A 20328-nucleotide genomic window follows, 5' to 3' on the forward strand; every position below is an offset into this window, starting at 1 on the left:
ATGAGCAGGTGGAAAATTTTTAGCAACAGGGGGAATTTCGCCTCCCCCATAAATGACGTCAGACCTTGATTGATCCGGAATTGAATGAATGGAGGTCCTCCTTGCTGGGACCGGGACTGAAGGAAGAGAAGTTCTTCTACCTGGGGACGGAACTGGGCGTACTGGGAATTCCTGCGGCCGCTCCTGAAGCTTCTGCACACCTTGCAGGATCCCGATCAGCACCTGGGACACGATTTCTTGTTTTTGACGTTGTTGCGAGAGGAGTTCGTGCAGAAGATTCTGCTGTTCTTGTCGCTGCAATTGTTGCTGTTGTTGGTGTTGTTGTTGCTGATGTTGTTGCTGTTGTTGATGTTGTTATTGCTGTTGTATCTGTCGCATCAGTGAATCTTGATTTCCTTGGATGAGCTCTGCCAACAGAGCTAGTTGGGGCTGGGGCTGAACCTCAGCTTCCAAACGAGGAGCAACGGGAGGAAACGCCGGTTCATGGGACGAAACGCGTCCGGCAGCTCGTCGCTCCGCGCGTGATGCTCTCGTCAGAGGAGATCGTTGCATTTTTTTGTATATACTTCTTATCACTCAAAATCCACTCAAAACTCTGTCGAGATTCAGAAGAATCCCACTTCTGACGCCAGTGTTACAAAGCGGAAAATTAAGAGAGGAAAAGGATTTGTTTTGTGACGAAGCTCTCCTTTTAAAGTCTCGAGATAGACTGTTTTTACAACAATATTGGTTGACGCAGCAACCTTATTCTTTTGAAAGACATAAGAGGTTTATAAACGTCTTTTATCTATGATGACTACTAGATCATTGAAAAGGGGACAAAACGGGTGATTTCGCCTTTTGTAACAATATATATACATATGTATATAAATCCGAAAATATTGATCGTGGAGTATAAAAAGTGTGAGAACCAAAGTTGAAGGAAACAAACTTCCACCCATTACGATTTTTTTGATAAACTTGATAGTATAACTCTGCAAATATTGATCCTAGCGTAAAAATGATAATGACCAAACCTGTGGGAAATTAAATTTTCAACAACTTTGGATTCACCATTTTTGCTCTTAAGTTGTAAATTAACGAGTTATTTCAGAAAATCGAAAAAATTGAACTTTAAATCAAGATGGCGGCGAACGCAATGGCGGGATTTTCCCGAAAATCGAGATTTAGACTTCCAACCACCCGCCCGAAGCATAAAAAAGAAAATCGCTCCCCCTAATTATTTCCATTTGAATGTCTATCTCGACTGGACTAATCTTAGGTTATGCCGCAAAGCCTTCAAATTTCCACATTCGAAACTGGAATTTTTGGCGCTTCGCGAATAATTCTTTCTCCCTATTCTTGTTTTGCAGGATCAAAAAGTTTGAAACTTAGTGAACTCCTTGTCTACAGTTGTACATATTTGATGGAAATCTTAGAGATTTCAGGAGAAGAAAAATTGACTGCAAATCGCCAAAAATTCTCTGTTATTCGAATATTAAAATATTGAGCCTTTGCTGCAGAGTTCAGAATTCTTATAAATGTATTCGTTGATCAAGAAAGCAATTAATGGTAACATCGCCAGATGTGCACTCTACTCCGGTGATTGTTAGGGATTAAATTAGTCCTGCGTAAGCGATTGAACAATTAATTGTGTCTTTTGAACCATACATTTTTTTTCGCAATGCACTCAACATTATTCCCATTAATTTTAGCTCCACTTGAACCACGCGTGTTTAATATTACGGCAACTGCAGCTTCATTCCACTACCCTACCAGTATTGATGAACAATGGATACAGATCATTCGCTACGAGATAAAGGTAACACAAAGCATTCGCGAATGTATCAATAATATCAAACAGTCGCAACTTTCTTGATAAATTCAAATCCTCGTGATACTGCTGCTGAATGATCATCATTGCACTCTTGTCGTTTACAGCCGAGGAACTGGTCACGGAGTGAAAAAGTTGAATGCCAAGGAAATAGACAGGGACATAATCATAAATCAGAAATCGCCAGTCTAGTACCTCAATCGTCGTACACAGTACGAGCTGTAATAACGGTGAAAACTCCATTACACGAATGCAACAGTAATAATATAATTGGGCCTGAAACGGATTTCACGACAGATATTCTGAGTAAGTGTATGTACTGCAAGATATGCATAATTTAAGGAGGTATTCTAGTCTAGATGTCTGCATTTCGGACTTGATATAAAAAAAATATACATATAATTTTTACCATCCATTTCTGCACAGATTTTTATTGCTGTTTGAAGAACTTCTAGTTAAATTTTTCAATTTTTAGAAATTTGACATCGGCTCTGGACGAAAATATTCTTAAATGATGTTGCTATAATAATATGCAAAAACACTAAAATCGATTTCATCAAATTTCTAAACTAGAATACACACTTGAAGAATACCTTTTCTCGATTAAAGAATAACGTAACGCCATTCGAATGAAATAGTGACAGGTGTCAACATATTTGAAGTCACTTTGGAACAGTTTGTCTTCCTGAATGAGAGTCTCCTTCCACAATTCGAAGTATCGCAACTCAAGCCACGCACAGAGTGTTTCCAGATACGCTCCAATCATCCCCCTTCAACAGAAATTAACTCAAGTCCTTTACTGTTATCGTTTGAATAACTTAACAACGGCTTCCATAATTAGAGTCTCTAAGATCTCGTGGCTAATTATATCTGCCGATGGGCAATTTCAGTCAACACGTGATGCAGTATTGTTTATTTCTGGCGTCATTATATCCACTCAATCAAAGGCTTTTGATAACTGACAATGAAATGGAAGCAGACTGAGGGTGCGCCTACAGTGAAGTGACTTGGCCATGTGACATGGTCACACGACTGAGTCGAATGCATCGCACGTGCATCAGTTTTTGCAATCACACGCAACTGCGAATAATTTTTTATAAGAAATCAGTACTAAATACTATGTTCGACAATGATTACGTTCTGTCAGCTGCTACAGCTTAGATAGTTGTGTACGTCAAAAGGTACGACAGAGGCCGCAGAGATTTAAGGGCATGCTCAAGTCTTCAGGATATGAAAATAGGTATAACGGGATATAATCTGGCAAGTGATCTCGTTGAAGATGGAAACTTGTGACATGGGTCGAGTGTCATTCCATCTGGACTTACAAATTGGTCACTCGACACGTCGAACAATCGTGTCGCACGAACAAAGTCGCCTGACAATCAGTGTAGAATAATACCTAATCAGTGTAGACGCAGGTTGAAAACCATCGCTATCGCATATAAAGTTACGCAATTTTTAAAATGATGCACAACGTAATTAGTTTCGTTTTGATAAGTATCATTTGGTATTCACAGCAACCAACAACCCACTGGACCGGAAACCATCCTTAATCGGAACCGGCATTGTGGAACTACGATGGACAAACCCGTGGATAAGCCGGAGTACTAACCCATGCACTTCTGCACCAACCGACTGTAATACCACGGTACTCGTTCAATTAATGAATTCAACACTTTTCGTCTGGCCGATGAAGAAATTTCCAAATAATGCGGATGTTTGCATTGGGAATCGATCATATGAACTTTCAACTGCAACGACATACCGCTTTGTCGTGACAATGGTGAATAGTTACAAACAAACACTAGAGAGCGTCGTAGATTATTGGACCCCGGCGAGCGTGGGGTTCGACGATAGGGATGAAAAACTGGAGGTGGAAAAAACGGACACTTCGGTCGATATCAGAATTCCCAAGATCCTGAACATAACGTCGGACAGCGTCGTGAAAATCATCGTAGAGGGAACATCGACATGTAGCAACCAAAGCGTCCCGCCGATCTTCAGAAAACTCTTGATCAATGGAATTCATTTTCGTTTTCATTTTCATTCGTTTCCATTGATCAAGAGTTTTCTGAAGATCGGCGGGACGCTTTGGTTGCTACATGTCGATGTTCCCTCTACGATGATTTTCACGACGCTGTCCGACGTTATGTTCAGGATCTTGGGAATTCTGATATCGACCGAAGTGTCCGTTTTTTCCACCTCCAGTTTTTCTTTCCAGTATGGCATGGATTGCCCAAAGGTTCGAGGTGAGTACGAAAACAGATCAATTCTTCCTCCAGCGTGCCGTATTTTTTATCTGCCAATCCTGCTGTTTTTCCTGATACGTTTTAGGATCCGAAAAACGTGACTCAGAAATACTCGATTGAGAAGATCCCGAACGATAAGAAATCGCCGAGGTGTCATTTACGTTCTGCAGAAACTTATTATGTTATCGTGACTGTCGTTAACAGAACCGGCCAAGTGTTTGCGAAAATATCTTCAAATCCTATCAATCTAAAGACCTTCAAAGCTAACAATAAGCAAACCTGGGTTTGGTTTTATATCGTTTTGATACTAGTCATTTGTCTACTTATAACCACCCTCGGAGTGTTCCTTTTCTACACAGGCCGGTAAGCATGTCCTTTAATCTAACCTAATTTGAGTCAAAAAAATTGAAACCATTAATCTTGAGTTCCAAATACTTCTCAGGAAACGAATGAAATCACGTACAATGGACACGGATGAAGTAACCATGATCACGCCAATTGGTACACCCGGCGATTGGCAGTTCGACGGCTGTTCACATCCAGTCAAGCTGAAACAGTTCGAACAATACGTGAAGAAAGCCGTTGCGGATAGAGAACTTGAACTTCAATTCAAGGTAACGAAAGGCCGAATTATTATCCCAAACTTTTGTAGCCGAAGTACTCACATACTCGTGTACCAGCAGTAGACAGCCAAGACGTATTAGAGATACAACTTGGTCAATGTATCTCACAATTAGGTTTCGCTGTACATTTTTCTCACATCCACCATTATCATTGTGATAGACTAAATTAGCTTTTCATTTAAAAACAGTCTATGTTATTCGAGATGTTTTTTTCCATGTTACAGAGTCTACCAACAGGACTTCTCCACCTTCACCGCCTTGCAAGCTTACCGGAGAATAAGACAAAAAATAGAGATGAAAATTTTATAGCTTGTACGTATTATTTTAATTATGTTTGCTGCGAATAGAGACCTGAAGAGAGTCCTACAGAATTGTGCGAATATGTTGGGGGGTAATGAACGGCTACATTGAATGCATCGTATATGGATACACTTTCCGTCTGACGTCCATTTATTTGCTGGATAAAGCATCCATAAAATTATTGTACTAACAATAAGACAGAATAACGTCGATCATTTCTCAATCAATTGATTCACGTGAATAGTGGGCACAGTCAGAACAGACGACCCTAACGATCTCGTGAAATGTATGAATGCCAATCCAAAACATGAGATTTCACGTACTGACCTACGCAGAAAATGTACTTTCCCTGTTCACCCTGAATCACATCCCTCCGATGCAATTGACACGTTACTGTCCACAGATGACCATACGCGAGTGATTCTCGCCAAACGTTCCTGCAATTTTGGCTCCGATTATATTAACGCGAGTTACATACCGGTGAGGCAATAGAGGCTTGATTAAAAATCATTATTGAACAGCCGTGACTTGCGGATCGATTCACACGTGACACGTTGCATGATTCAGGGCTTCTGCAAAGAATGGGGCTACATCGCAACCCAAGCTCCGATGCCAAAAACGGTGGTAGATTTCTGGAAAATGATCTGGTAGGAAGAAGTTCTGATGGTTTGCATGCTGATGAAGATCACCGAGGGTGGACAGGTAACGGGGCGAGCTCTCATTAATCAAATTTTACGAATGCGGTACTTCAATGTGTGTTATTCTTGTAGAAAATATGCAAGCAGTATTGGCCAGAAATTGGAAACACAGTGGAACACGGTCAGATAACAATTTTGAACGTAAAACAGCGCGTCTACGCCGATTACACTCACAGAATTTTCCAGGTGACAAAGTGCTACGAAACATACTCGCGACAAGTATGTTTTAATCATCTAATCCGATATCTCCGGCATCAGCATTTCTTGGCATTCCACTGTCTCTCTGCCGTAGATTCACCACCTTCACGGGACGGCCGAAACAAGAAGTGCCGATGTACTGGCGTTCCGTCGTCGAATATTTCAATGAGCTGAGGGGTCATTCCTCGGGACCGGGACCCATACTCGTTCACTGTGCTACGGGCACGGGCCGAACCGGAACCTTTATTCTTTGCGACATCGGTCTCCATTCCACCGCCGCTGAAGGGGTAACTATTTGGAATTCCAAAATTTACGCGTTGGTGGTATAACTTGCGCAGTGATCACTGCTCGATCCGTTGCAGACGGTGGACTTGTTCGCAGAGGCCGACAAGATGTACACTGCTCGGTCAAATATGTTGGAGAATTTGCAGCAATACATATTGGCGCACTTACTGCCCATGCAATGCTTGCTTACGTTGCCCGCGAAACTGAGTTGCAGTGACGTCTCCAGGGCGGAAATTGAAAAAATGAAGATAGACTTGAGGACCCATATGCGGAGGTGCGTATCCGCGAATAAAAACCTTCTTCGGCGTCACGTCGATGAGAAACCTGTCCATCTGCCTGAAATGAGTAACTATAAAGAAATATTGCTCGCCGACTCACAATTCAATGGGCAAAGAAGAGGGATCCAAAATTTTTGGACTTATTTACTAGTTCCGAAAATCATAGCGAAGTCGGTGCACAGTATCTGTGAATAGCTCACCCAACACTCTACGAACCGAGTAAATACAGATGGTAAATTTGAATTTTCACCTTGTGCCGTCGCAGGCTCGGAATCTCTGTTTGGAAGGAAAAAGCTCTACAACCTTCGTACGAACCGCTGAAGTTACCGAATCCAGATCGCTTGCAGAAAAACAGATTTCCGAAATTCATACCAGGTTAGGCATTGCCCACCCGTCGTACCGTTGTAACATTACATACTAGAAGTGTTGTTAGAGGGTAACAATTTGGTTACATTCCCGATAATGACTGATTCACCTTGTACACAAAGATTGTGTGAATTGCAGTCGAACATAGTTTGGTCAGCCTCAAGCGGTATCCACCTGATGCAACCGACAGCGATTACATCAGCGAGGTGAGCATCGATGGGGTCAAGGTTAAAGGACAGTAGCTGGCCTCCCAATTGCCTCTACGGTCGACCCTTTCCGATTTCTGGCGACTGGTTGCCGAGAAACGAACTGAACTCATCGTAATCCTGCAAAGACCCAGACCGGAAAGTCTCGTGAGTACCGAAACTGAAATGCAGAATTACTCGCGACTCTATGCCACCGGTAATCGTTACTCCATTTCGAAGTACCCGTAATCAGATTTGCAGGATTGCGTCGACATCATTCCCCGGAAGATGAGTACGCTCAGACCTGTGCCTCACATTGAGGTGAAAACGAAAACATTAGATCACTCTAACGAACATTTCACAACGGATAAACTCCAGCTGACCGACACGTCCGAGGTGAATGTCTAATTTACCAGCATCCGCTTTCTCTTCGTCTTTTTCACTCACACGTTCAGTTTTCTTACTTTCCGATTACCTCTGACAGGAAGACCCAAGAACGCAAAATATCACTGTACTGACCTGCAAGGGCTGGAACCTCTCTGAAGACGAAGATCCTCCACAGCCTAAGGTCCTGGTCAAACTATACATGGCCTTGGAAAGGGTTCAACGGGTAGAAAGTCCTACCCTCGTTCTCTGTTAGTGAGTAATTGTTCCAGCAATATTTATGTCGTTTGTCTCTTGTATTTCAAATCAATGTCAATCTACTTGCATCCCTGAAATCATTTCCGGAAAACTCAGATCGATTTCTTCACGCGCCATCGAAGATGATCTCTGGCTGACAAATATGATACCTGATACAATCGTTTTCATTACCAGTGACGGCGTTACAGAGTGCGGGCTGTACTTGGCTCTGAGCATCCTACTGGAACGTATGTCCGTTGAGCAGGAGTGTGACGTAATTTCGGCGGTCCGTGCGATTCGCCAATCCAGACGAGAATTCGTTTACTCTAAGGTCAATCGAATTTCCATCAATTGCATCACTGATTTTTCGAACAGTAAATATACGCCGGTAGTAATTATTGTACACAAAGGAGAATAAAGTGTAGAATGCAGCATGAACGTGGCAGTGAACGCGACAAGCTTTCAATATCAATTATGACTGCAAATATGGAATACAATATTTCCAAACGACCCTAAGCGCGTTCTTTGTGTTTTAGGCTCAGTTCGAGTACTTGTACGATGCGGCACTAGAGTTTGTTCAAGACTTTGGAAATTACTCCAACATGGCGTTACGTCCGGTAGTGTCCCGGACAGCTACTTTCATCTCTTAACCATGTGATCTCATACTTCTCGCCCTGTCTCTCCATCTCTCACGTCCTGTCGAACTCGCCCGTAGGCACCTGAAATGCATCTACTCGCTTACTTGCGATTCCTCACTTTACTCAGGCCTTCGCCAAACCTCCCCCGTTTTCATACTTCATTCGCTCTTCAACCAAATTTCTTTAGATGGGCTATGAGACCTTGTTATAATCTATTCCGCACTCATAAATAAATCAGATATTCCATACACCATCAATCCACCAATATCCCATTAATATTTTCCTGTGAAACATCTCTTCCGCAACACATATCAACCGAAACATCATAAAAACCTAGAGGTAAGATCACTTTACGCTGGAAAAGAGCCTTCAACAAAATCAATAATCCCCAACGGATGTATGTACCTAACAATGACCTTATTTGCACCAGAAGATGCTTAGAGGTAGTATAAATTACGCTCTACTGTGTCAGATTAATGTCTAAAAATATGATACCATGTATGTGATACCAATACATATAATGTATTCAATTATTGACTATTCCGATGTAACTGTTCGTCATCTGTGATCATCAAGATCGAATGCTGAGACGTTTCTAGTATGAAAATAAAATTACTGCTATGGAAGAGTACAGCTTTTGATCTAAAAAATTGTATCCCTTTAGTCGGAAGCTGATTAACAAGGTAAGAGAAGAAGGAGCTTTTCGTTTTTAAACAATTACAAATTTTACCGCTGCTGTATTTTCAGAGAAGTATTTCGTAAATATTATATTGCGTAGCGAGGAACCGAAGACGAATATTCGTCATGTTAGGTGGCCGCAAGCCAAAACTTTGAAAAGGGCAGAGACTCCGATTCAAATTTGATTTCAACGTGAAACGAATAATTGACGTGCTCCAACACGTGTGGAAAACACTATTAGTCATAAACTCACTTCACAATCAAGTAAACTACAATAATGTGTTCGTTTTTTTACAAGATGTGTCCATAATTGTAGCACGTCAATTATTTATTCCCCGTTTCAATCGAATTTCAATCAGAGTTTCAGCTCGTGGCCACCAGCCGGCCGATGTGGACACCGAATATAACGAATCGCAAATACGCAAGGCGGAAAGACCGCTGCCTCCTTGTTGCAAAGGATTATTTGCATAACAAGAGTGTGTTACGCGTTTTTTCACGAAGCCTAAAATTGAGGTTAGGGTTGCGTAATGCCAGTTTCGTTCGTGACCGCGCATGCGCGCAATACAGAAAAGATCACTTTTAACTCAAAGGACTCATGCGCATTCGCAGACTCACTGTACCGTCGTAAAAACGGGTACCTTGTGTACGGAAAGCACGCATAAATAACGCTTAAAATATTCTTGCGTCACAACCGCTCCTCGGAAACTTAACACTATTATGACTTATCGCAATCACCGACAGTCGACTGATCGTATGAGCGTCCCGGAAAATTGAGGGTTTTGCGGTTTTCTTACGGACCGAATCAACCTTCTATTAATATCTGACAAGGAAGGTCACTTTACTGTACCCCCACAACCTGGGTCAAAAAAATTATATTTTGTAGTTCACACCAAAGTGTAAACCCTCACAAAAAATTAGCGGCCCACTCGCATATTTAAGGGGTGAAATTAATTCTCAAAAATCGGTGGTTTTTTCGTTTTTCGCTGATATCTTCGAAACAAAAATAGATACGGCAAAAGTTTAAATATCAAAGTTGTTCATTTTTTAGTGCTCTGCAATAACATGTTGCCGAAAATTGGAAACAATTTTTTTATTTTGTTTATTTAAAAAAAAAGTGTTTTTTAATACATTTTTCGTCATTTGATCACTGAAAAAGTTCTTATTTCACCTGAAAATTGAATACGGTTGACAAATCCGTCAAACGGAATATGTTTATATTTATATATAGGTTTAGTAAATCCACATATGCTGTTCCACCCTTATCGTAAAATACTCATAAATCTTATACATCTAGTTTAGTTTTGTGCATCCGTTTTAGTACAAGCGAATAAGTATCACATGATTTTTTTTCATTTTATATAAAACTTTATTTAACATGCATGTCGTTCTTTTATTTACTAGAAACCTTTAATTCATACATTATATAGCTATTAAAATGTCTAGTACCCATGACAGGAAAAAAAGCAGACAATGCACTTATCAGTTTCTTCATTTCGTATTATGGAATGTATTCATTGCAATAATGATACTCCTCAAAGAAGTGTTCGAGACACAAAGGTTTTTTGCAACACGAACATGTTATAACAGCTAAATCACCACAAATGGGACATCGTGGTTCTGAATTATCTCCAAAACCAAACGTCACCGGATTGATGAACTCAGGGGGTGTTTTTTCTATGTACCCACTTTTGTATCATGCATATTTAAGCATATTAATATAACGTGGGGAAGAGAGTCGATTGTGAACAAGTGACTGCAGTTTGATGATGTTATTCCTCAAATGCAGATTTATATCGCTACCGGAAAGAACTACTATATCTGAAAAATGCCGAACAAAATTTTTTCCATATTCGAAAACCAAACACATTTAATGGTTGTATTTGTCCTGTTGTCCCTTTTGGAATGATTTTTAATACAATTTTTTTGTTAGGAGGAGTTACTACATCAACTACTTCTGAACAGTGTCCACTCCAGGAGTCGATTAAAAGCGCACTGGTGTCGCCAACATTCGGAAAATAGATTTCGGTTAGCCACTGTTTGAAATGATCTGTCGAAAAAACGAAAGAAATATTTAATTTCATTTGGTTCGCAATATTTAATATGCCACAAGAATGTATGATTTAAATAGTTCTTACCTGATGTTAACTTTCCAGATTTCGATGCCGAAACAAAAACGTTTGTGGGTTTGAATAACGTTTTTTCTACGCGTGGGCCAAAGTCACCACTGATTTCTTTTAATACAAGATATAACGGTGAAAGTAATTTTCCATCGGCGGATATCGTTGGTTGAATCGTATAAGAATGAGTTGTTGAAGATATCGATTGAACAACGCATTCAATTTCTTTTGATCCTTGGTTTGCAAGAGTGCGACCAGAATGCATTTCAAATTGAAATCCACTTTGATCTGAATTGTAAACATTTTCCAGACCAAGGTCGTTGATAACAGATTTAATGTTATTTATAAACTCTTCAGCCGTTTTTTTAAGATTTTTTGAGTCTTCTAAAGTTTTCCGGATAATAAATTTTGTATTTTTCCGAGACGTAATGCGATGTGCTCTTTTGAATTTATTCACCCATTTTTTCGACGCTTTGAATCGTGCATCGGAATTCATGAAATTTTTATGTGCGGTCAAAGCCCATCGTCGCAAATCAATATCGTGTACTATCTTGCCACATTCAGTTGCTTCAATGGAGCGATTTAAAGTATATTGAGATTTCTCATTTAATTTTTCTTTAAAAGTCCCACCTTTATTGATTTGATGAGCCCAACGCTTCAATTTTGTTTTAGAAATCACTTGTTTAAAACGGTGTGCAACTGTACGAATATTCAAATTTTTTGTTTTTCCACTTCTCCAAAACTCCACAGCTTTCTTCTTGGAATCCAATGAAATCTCACCTTCATTTTTTGTACATTGAGAGTCATCTGCCTCATCAGATGAAATTGAATCCCATTCCAATTCACTGTCTTCTATACTTTCAGGCTCATGGTGTTTGAATTGTTCTTGAAATTCCAAGCTTTCATCTTCTTCAATTTCGATTCTCGTGTATGCATTTATGCTTTCAAATAAAAACTCTTTAATTGTATCTGCTAATTTCATTTCATTCTCATTCACTGGTGTTTCGGGCAAATTCATCATCATAAAATGATTCGACAAAATATTTATGACATTCACGGGATTGATATACATTTTTGAAAAAGTTCACAGTATTCAATACGTTCTTAATAATGCACTCCTATAACCAGAGAACTTTAATGAACGGAAACCGTCAATACTAACTTAAATGTGGCAAGAGTCAGTTTATATGTATAGAGCCTCATTATTTACTGATATGACGGTATTAAACATCTCAGATAGGATATCATGTAAAAATAAAACGTATTTCCAATAGTCGACCTCACAGTTTGATTATGATAAGAACATGTAATCAGTCCAAATCTATAAAAAAAAATTTGCGTTTGAAAAAATAACTTTCCGGTTCCATGACCTCTTGAGACGTAAAAAACAAATGTAGATTGATATCATTAAATGTGGAGTCGGAACAATTACGTTTTATTGTGAAATGATAGAGAAAGGTGTGTAAAAAAACCCGTTTTCTTATGAAAATAAAAAACAAAAAAATTCTATATAATTTCCGACTACACAATATTGCAGAGCACTAAAAAATGAACAACTTTGCTATTTAAACTTTTGCCGTATCTATTTTTGTTTCGAAGATATCAGCGAAAAACGAAAAAACCACCGATTTTTGAGAATTAATTTCACCCCTTAAATATGCGAGTGGGTCGCTAATTTTTTGTGAGGGTTTACACTTTGGTGTGAACTACAAAATATAATTTTTTTGACCCAGGTTGTGGGGGTACAGTAATGTGACCTTCCTTGTGAGTGTCATATGTTTTTCACAACTCGAACGTAAAAATATGCGGTTTTGGCCATCTGCTAAAAATGGACTAAAAAATATAATAAAAATTCAGACAGTACGGCCGAAATCAAGAGTCCTCGTATGGTTTTTTAAATCCCAGAGTTCAGGTTACTACGAAAATCCCATCCGCCGATTGGATGTCCGAAAACAAATTTGAGTAACTAAAAGATTTGCGTCCATGGAAAGACTTGATTCCCTCCGTAGAATGATACATCGAACGTCGCGAACGGAGAAGCAGGACGGAACATCCTGTGGACTTACGGTTTTTGCGGTTTCGTTCGAAAAAATTATTCATTTCCCGACGGCTAATAATAAGTGGAATTCTCAGTCTTGGTCGAAAGCCCAGTACATGACATTCCGTATTCCGCATCGATTGCATTGCGTGACTGTATAATGTCATCGGTATTCTTCGAACGAGTAAAAAAGTATAAAATTTAACGGACGAACTAGAATTCTTGTGCAAGATTGAAGTTATTGTGTAAGACGATAACGTCGAATACGTACAAACTTGAATGAAAAGAGATAATGTAGAACGGAAAAAATTGGTTTCACGTTACTCGTACGACCGAGAAAAAAGTCCGTTGCGAAAAGAATGTAATCAGTTTTTAAAATGCTATTTTTCTGGAGGCTTACGTTTGTGATCGCAGGTTACCTCACGTCACTAACGGTGCAGAGTCGCGGGGAGATTTTCGTTTTTCGTGAATCTGTGCAAGCCCATGACCTGGAAGGTATACAACATACTTGTGTATCGGAAGATGTTCGTTCCACGTTAGTTTGGAATCAAGTCCTCGACGATTCAACAAGTAAGCCTAATGTTAGATTGGAACACATACGTTTACGACTTTGATGGTGAACGATTCTGCCTGGCTTTAAAAAGATAAGCAGCCCATCCTAGTATGAACAGTATAATGCATCGCAACAGCATGTTTGTTATACCACAGCGAAAGCTTGGTAAGCCCTCGAAATTCTTAACACTGATCTTAAAGTTAAATGATTTCAGAATTCTCCGCCAGCACCAAAAAATCATATTCGAAGTGAGTACGAAAACAGATCAATTCTTCCTCCAGCGTGCCGTATTTTTTATCTGCCAATCCTGCTGTTTTTCCTGATACGTTTTAGGATCCGAAAAACGTGACTCAGAAATACTCGATTGAGAAGATCCCGAACGATAAGAAATTAAGATGCAACCATCTGGCGATTCGACCACCCCATCACACATATCAGCGCATATGTGTGTGTCAAACGAACAACAAAGTTGGATCTGGCTTTGTATTTTCTTGATTTTATTAACCTCCTTCCTGTTACTCTTCATTTGGCGCCGGTAAGCATTGCACGATTTTGACCACATTCTGTATCAACGCTTTTCCTGGATTCAATCATTCTTCATAGTCTATAATGGCAGAGGCATAACTAGCCATCCTGAAACTAGTCAAACGTTAATATCTTATTAACCACTTTCCAATATTAACCATTGAAGAATTTTTCTCGAATAATCTTGTCACTGCTCAAGTTGATCACTTAACATTTCAGGAAATTGCTAAAGATTCTGAGGCAAATACAACGAGAGGATATCATTTCTTATTGGCAGCGTATCATGGATTACGTAAAGCCCGCCACTACTTGCCCTTTTCGATCAGGGCCATTATCTCTACACATATCACCTGTCACAGATCTGTTTCCAATGGGCAATAGCCCAGAGCTTTGCGGAGAAAATTGTTACTCAATCCCAATCTCTGTTCAAAATTTCGAAAATTACGTCAAGGAATCCATCATTACCGGTCAATTGAAATCACAATTCATGGTAACAGTGCTTAAAATTGTGCAATACCACTTGTGAAACTTCGTCGTAAATTTTTAGTCCGATCACTTTTCTTTTTGCCCTTTAGATGTTTCCAAGAGGTCTGAGTGATAAGAGGCGACACAAGTATGGATCGCTGGTAGAAAACAAAATCAAAAATAGATATGCGAACATCATACCATGTACGTATTGTTCTTAACGTCGAAAATTGCATGACGTTTCACACAAATACATAGGATACACATGATATTGTGATTATCTTTGAGGCATTCGCGTCTTATCTGTATGAAAATTAGAAATTTACCTTCACGATCAGTCCCATGGGTCCGGTTAAATTAACTCGTGTGTACAATTTATTTTCATTATTGATATCCTCATGTAAAGTGGGTTACCGCCTAGACGACACACGTGTCAAAATGTTGGCTATCGTTTGGCTAATTAATGATTGACGACAAGTCAATTTACAATCCCCTTGTACACTATTGACGGTCAATAGCTAATCTCGCAGACATTCGAGAACGTGTGGTTTTCATGTAGTCAGCTATTGGCTGCAATTACACTCTCTTTATCAGTCTCCGATTGGTGGACTTGATTTTCTGCCAACAATAAGTCAAGTGTGAGTCGGCCGTGTGCTACTTGGGTATTCGTTCATTTTCACACCATCATTATATAATGCAATTATTGTTCACGAACAATAACAGATGACGATACAAGAGTGATCCTGAAAAAAAATCCGGGCATTCCTTGCTCCGACTACATCAACGCGAATTACGTAGAGGTGAGAATGTGGAATGAGAATGTTTAAATACCAAATAATAAAGAAAGCTTGATTGAAAGAAAAACTGATTAGATATCTCTTACCTCTCGTCGCAGGGCCTCGACAAAGAAAAGTATTATATCGCGGCTCAAGGTCCCAAGCCAGAGACCATCGAGGATTTCTGGCGAATGGTTTGGCAAGAGGAATCCTCCGTGATTTGCATGCTGGCGAATATAGTCGAGAGTGAGAAGGTGAGAAAGAGAAATAGTGAATATACGACAGTAAATAGAACATCGGTTATTGGAACCGAGGCAAAGAACCTAATCCCCATGAACTTGTTTCTTTTTCTCAGATTAAATGCACGCAGTATTGGCCAGAATTTGGAAGCCGCGAAACTTACGGTGTCATCACTGTATTCATAGAGAGTCAGAAAGTATTTGCCGACTACACTTTCAGAACCTTTTGTATCAGTCAACAAGGGGAAAAGCGAAAAGTAGGATAGAAAATCCCCGACGGTAGAAAAAGGATGTCTTAAAGGATGTCTTACCCGCCATTTTCTGACGTCTATAAGACCCCGAGGACATCTTCTGGACGTAAGAAAATGGCGCATAAGACATCCTTTAGATGTCTTTTTGACGACTTTCAGTCTTGGGCTGTTCGGGATCGTTCAGATCTTTCAACCTTTGCGTTTCCGCAGCTTTAAGCAAGTGATCTTAACGCTCCACAGATCGAGCATCTGCATTATACGGGATGGCCGGATCACAAGGTGCCTCTGTACGTGCATTCCGTGATTGCATACTTGAAGAAGGTGCTCAGAACGCCCGTCGGAAGAGGACCCATAATTGTTCACTGCAGTGCAGGTGTCGGACGAACAGGTACACTTATACTGTGCGACATCTGCCTGCGACAGGCCGCTCAAACTGGGGTCAGTACTTATATGTCATTGGTTGTAGGTTGGCATTTATACTGAAGAGCTTTCACGGGCTTTAAGAATAATGAACTGTAACGCCAACAATTACAACGGAATTTATTTTTGCAGATCGTCGACGTACTTGCGCAATTTAAAAAACTTCGTGACTGTCGCTTGAACATGGTAGACACTGAAATGCAATACGTGTTTGCTCACATTGTCATGGCCGAATACTTGGCCGCACAACCTACGGAGATACCATGCAACAATGATTTGCCCCTGGCTATAGAGAGTATAAAGGAAAAATTACCGCAGCACATAGAAAGGTTCGCGTCCCAATTACAAAAGTAACCGTTGTCCGAACACGCGCCTTTTTATGTTTATATCGCATTTTAGGCTTCGTAACACCGTTTGGCAAGATGAGACGCTGTGTCCGTGGATGAGATCCTTGCCACCACTTCCAGAACACCTTGTGAAAAACAGATACCCGGAACTTGCACCAGGTCAGACAACAAGTACAACAACTTGGTCCATGTCAATAACTTCTAAACTATATACCGTTACGTGTACGATGGTATCAACGATTTAACGTACGTATATTTTCATTTCGAATACAGACTGTTCCAATCTGGTCTACCTATCACGTAATCGAGCGCACAACTACGATGATTACATCAGCGCGGTCACGGTCGATGGATTTAAATTCAAGAAGCAATTCCTCGCCTCCCAATTACCCATGGCTTCGACGATTTCAAACCTCTGGAGACTAATTGCTGAGCAGAAGGTGGAGCTTGTTATCATTTTGCAAAAACCTGACCCCGACGATCCCGTGAGTATTAGATCAAAAAATTCCGAACCACGGACAAGCCTCGCGTGTACCTAATCAAGGATCCATGGATCAACCGTTGCATTTATTTTTATCAAAATACGTGTAGCCGTAAACGTTTAATTTCCCAATAATCTATTTTTGCAGACATGCTGTGACGTCATGATGAACAAAGAGTCGTTCAATCCTGTACCCTCCTTGAATGTGGCAGTGAAAACAAGCTCAGACCCAACGAAATCTTTTCACATCAACGAGGTTCTACTCACCGACGAGTCAGGGGTGCGTTTTACAACTTTTATAAAGGATATTATTCGAAGTAATCGGTCATTTGTCGATACGCCTTTCGGTAGAGGACTATTGTTAGTAAACTCGGTTGAAAAAATTTCACTGAACATTATCTGCATTTTCTGTTTCACAAAGAGTTCGTCAGAGTTTCGTCAAGTTACAGTGTTGACATGCACGGAATGGGGTTTAGGACGTGGTGGAAAACCGCCACCGCCAGAAGATCTGGTTAGCTTCTGGATAATATCGGAGGATATTCATCGAGAACAAGGGCCAACGCTGGTTCTTTGTCAGTAAGTGACAACTGATTCATTTATTTATAAGAATTAAATGTACCCTCTTATCTATTGGATATCTTATAGCGCGGTTTTTCCGTTCGTATCCTGCGTGACAAATATATACGTAATTGTCAGAGTTAATACAGACATTTTCTGTTTCACCGGAAGCCGGTATGCTGATAAAAAATGACAAGAATAGCTACTTATTTCCTTAAGTATTCTCACCTTTTTCTTCACCGGAATTGTCGTGGTTTTCAGCGATGGCGTTACCGGCTGTGGTCTCTACTTGGCGTTGAGTTTTGTCTTGGAAAGAATGTCCGTCGAACGAGAATGTGACATCATTTTAGCCGTTCGAGCTGTTCGTCGGGCAAGACCGTGTTTTGTGCAGTCTCAGGTAAAGTCAATTCTCAACGGACCCGTATACAAAAATTCTCGTCAAAATTACCCCCCCCCCCCCCCCCCCACAAGAAAACAAATTGGTTTGCCGATTTGTTTCAATGCTGTCGCCGAAACTCGTACTCGGAGGAAATCGGTCAATGCAGTAAATTCGCGTGACTAGTATTTCGCCGATTGAGTGGTACAATAACAACAAACCGGAAAAACAGTTTTTTCACGATACTTTTCATCACCATGTAAAGGAAACTCTGTTTGTCTGTCCGACAAATTTCTTCGGTGACCTCGAAAACGGCCGAGTGAAAAATCTGAAACTGACAGAACTTGGCAGCTAACTGAAAAATTTTTGAATGAAAAATCGAAAAAAATAACTCGAGTCAAATCACTCTACTTGCGTTATTGATTCAAAGAGGAAACACGATTTCTTAGTTCACACGCGGTAAAAAATAGAAAAAAAATACAAGTTATGATTATCACAAGCTACGAATTTTTCAATACTTGTAAAAATGTCTCTTGAAGAGTGGTGTATTTTACAAAAAAAATTAAAATAATACATGATTTGAAAAAAACATTTTGGGTTTAAAACTGAAAAACTGAAAATGAATTTCGATGTTTTTTCATATTTTCTTCATGAACTACATCCCAAAATGAACAAAAAGACCTAGCATTTTCTTCTATCTGTTTTTGAAAAAGCTACGAGTACCTATTTAAAAAAAATAGTGCAAGATTTTGAAAAATTTATTCTGATTGAACGGGTTCAGACAAAAATCTTTAAAAAATTCGAAAGACTTCTTTCAGTAGGTATAAAAAAAATAGATTTTCAACGAAATCAAAAATGGTCGGGGCCACGGATTGGTCGGTTTCGTGTGGAATGCCCTATAGATTTATCGGTAAAACATTGAAAATCGATTAATTTCCGGAAGAACCGGAAATTCAAATTAAACGGGACATGGCAATTCTTGATGCCCATCACTTGATTGTTAAATCCTGTAAGTTTCAAATTTTTTCATCAAACCGCTTTCGAGATCATCGCAGGAGCTTGTCGGTCAGATGGACAGAACGACATCCAGACGACATTTTTCTAAAAACCTGTTTTTCGGATAGTAGAATTTCAAAAACGTAAAGACTCGTGAAGATCAGAAAAAGCGATTTTCGACCGAAATCAGTACTTTTCTGATATCACCAAAGGTGATGAAAAGTAAAAATCACTAATGCCAGCTTAATTAATGACGCAGAGCATATTTTATTTTATCACAGGAACAATTCGAATACTTATACGACGCCGCAGCGGAGTACATCAAGTCCTTCGAGACGTACGCCAACTTTGATTGATTTGTCAAGTTACAATCAACTACAGTATAATAATACTGTCAGTAAATACTACATCAATAAACATACATCATTATACATCACAATTATTTCAACAGCAAAATTTTAGATGAAACATATTAGACTGTGGCGTATCGAATACTCAACCGAAAAAAAGACCGAATATACTTAATTTTGTTCCAGCATTTATAATGACTGACCGTCTCAGAATAATGCAAGTTCATACGGTACCATATGCTTAATCACGACATATTTTTGCTGTCGCTGAGAGATATCAAGACCACATAAAAATCTTGAGTTCATTTCTTTTACGTATTATATGATCATGTTATATTATAAGTATTTCTTCTATAAAATATAATGCCTCGTTTTTCTATCAAGAACAAAGCGAAAATCCCTACACCCCAGACGCACTTCTACGTAGTCCAAATTTTGTCGCAACCGTCGAAAGATTGGAATTATCTTTAAAAAAAATCTACGTTCATCTTGCAAGTAAAAAATACCGCAATTCAAACAATGCAAACACTGTGACCAACAAATTCGCGGGAATCAGTTTTTTTTTTTTTTGCTAAATTTTCTTGCTAGTTTTCTTTTTTCGCGAAGAAAAAAATCAGTTGAATTAATGAAATGGACGAACATAGACAGCCGAATAGAAAATTAATCGCTACAACTCAACAGTAGTTGACGTATAAGTGACAACTAATGTTTAATTGCAGTGTTTAAATATTTATTCGGCCGCCGGTTATCGACGATTTAGTTGATATAACTGATTTTTTTCAGCGTGTGGTGAATCTGAAATTCAAAAATTATTCGACGAGTAGTTCAAGGTAACAGGTAATATTTTAGCGAGGGAGATTATGATACAAGTATCTCTGGGTTGTAAAGACATTCAGAACGCGAT

The 20328-nt window shown here is 39.5% G+C and overlaps 2 protein-coding genes and 1 long non-coding RNA gene across 3 annotated transcripts; all 3 read left to right on the forward strand.

Annotated features, from left to right (window-relative positions):
• The first annotated feature begins 1520 nt into the window (after nucleotides 1–1520).
• LOC124302898 (receptor-type tyrosine-protein phosphatase epsilon-like) lies at nucleotides 1521–20327 on the forward strand. The gene is made up of 20 exons (XM_046759467.1): nucleotides 1521–1581; nucleotides 1695–1801; nucleotides 1921–2119; nucleotides 3331–3841; nucleotides 4029–4062; nucleotides 4148–4310; nucleotides 14031–14175; nucleotides 14385–14655; nucleotides 14741–14834; nucleotides 15354–15430; nucleotides 15526–15660; nucleotides 15762–15902; nucleotides 16137–16334; nucleotides 16449–16645; nucleotides 16716–16822; nucleotides 16937–17148; nucleotides 17293–17424; nucleotides 17566–17720; nucleotides 17964–18099; nucleotides 19356–20327. Exons 1-20 carry the CDS (start codon nucleotides 1521–1523, stop codon nucleotides 19428–19430), a joined length of 3150 nt encoding a protein of 1049 aa, XP_046615423.1. The 3' UTR covers nucleotides 19431–20327.
• LOC124302123 (uncharacterized) lies at nucleotides 5581–8738 on the forward strand. The gene is made up of 9 exons (XM_046757924.1): nucleotides 5581–5687; nucleotides 5756–6168; nucleotides 6263–6440; nucleotides 6710–6819; nucleotides 6949–7163; nucleotides 7249–7391; nucleotides 7480–7634; nucleotides 7812–7947; nucleotides 8153–8738. The coding sequence occupies exons 6-9, from the start codon at nucleotides 7284–7286 to the stop codon at nucleotides 8264–8266; spliced, it is 513 nt and encodes a 170-aa protein (XP_046613880.1). The 5' UTR covers nucleotides 5581–5687; nucleotides 5756–6168; nucleotides 6263–6440; nucleotides 6710–6819; nucleotides 6949–7163; nucleotides 7249–7283; the 3' UTR covers nucleotides 8267–8738.
• On the forward strand, nucleotides 13211–14031 carry LOC124302126 (uncharacterized). The gene is made up of 3 exons (XR_006907637.1): nucleotides 13211–13657; nucleotides 13855–13888; nucleotides 13974–14031. It is a non-coding gene; the product is annotated as an uncharacterized LOC124302126 (long non-coding RNA).
• Nucleotide 20328: the final 1 nt, after the last annotated feature.

The sequence above is a fragment of the Neodiprion virginianus genome, chromosome 4 (genome assembly GCF_021901495.1).
Source record: "Neodiprion virginianus isolate iyNeoVirg1 chromosome 4, iyNeoVirg1.1, whole genome shotgun sequence".
Lineage (NCBI taxonomy): Eukaryota > Metazoa > Arthropoda > Insecta > Hymenoptera > Diprionidae > Neodiprion > Neodiprion virginianus.

Excerpts from the sequence above, each read along its gene's own strand:
- LOC124302123 (XM_046757924.1), top strand. The coding sequence starts at position 7,284 with ATGAGTACGCTCAGACCTGTGCCTCACATTGAGGTGAAAACGAAAACA. Across the intron at positions 7,392-7,479 it reads AGCTGACCGACACGTCCGAG|GAAGACCCAAGAACGCAAAA; the intron begins GTGAATGTCTAA and ends TACCTCTGACAG. Across the intron at positions 7,948-8,152 it reads GAGAATTCGTTTACTCTAAG|GCTCAGTTCGAGTACTTGTA; the intron begins GTCAATCGAATT and ends TTTGTGTTTTAG.
- LOC124302898 (XM_046759467.1), top strand. The coding sequence starts at position 1,521 with ATGTATTCGTTGATCAAGAAAGCAATTAATGGTAACATCGCCAGATGT. Across the intron at positions 16,646-16,715 it reads TTACCGCAGCACATAGAAAG|GCTTCGTAACACCGTTTGGC; the intron begins GTTCGCGTCCCA and ends ATCGCATTTTAG. Across the intron at positions 18,100-19,355 it reads CGTGTTTTGTGCAGTCTCAG|GAACAATTCGAATACTTATA; the intron begins GTAAAGTCAATT and ends ATTTTATCACAG.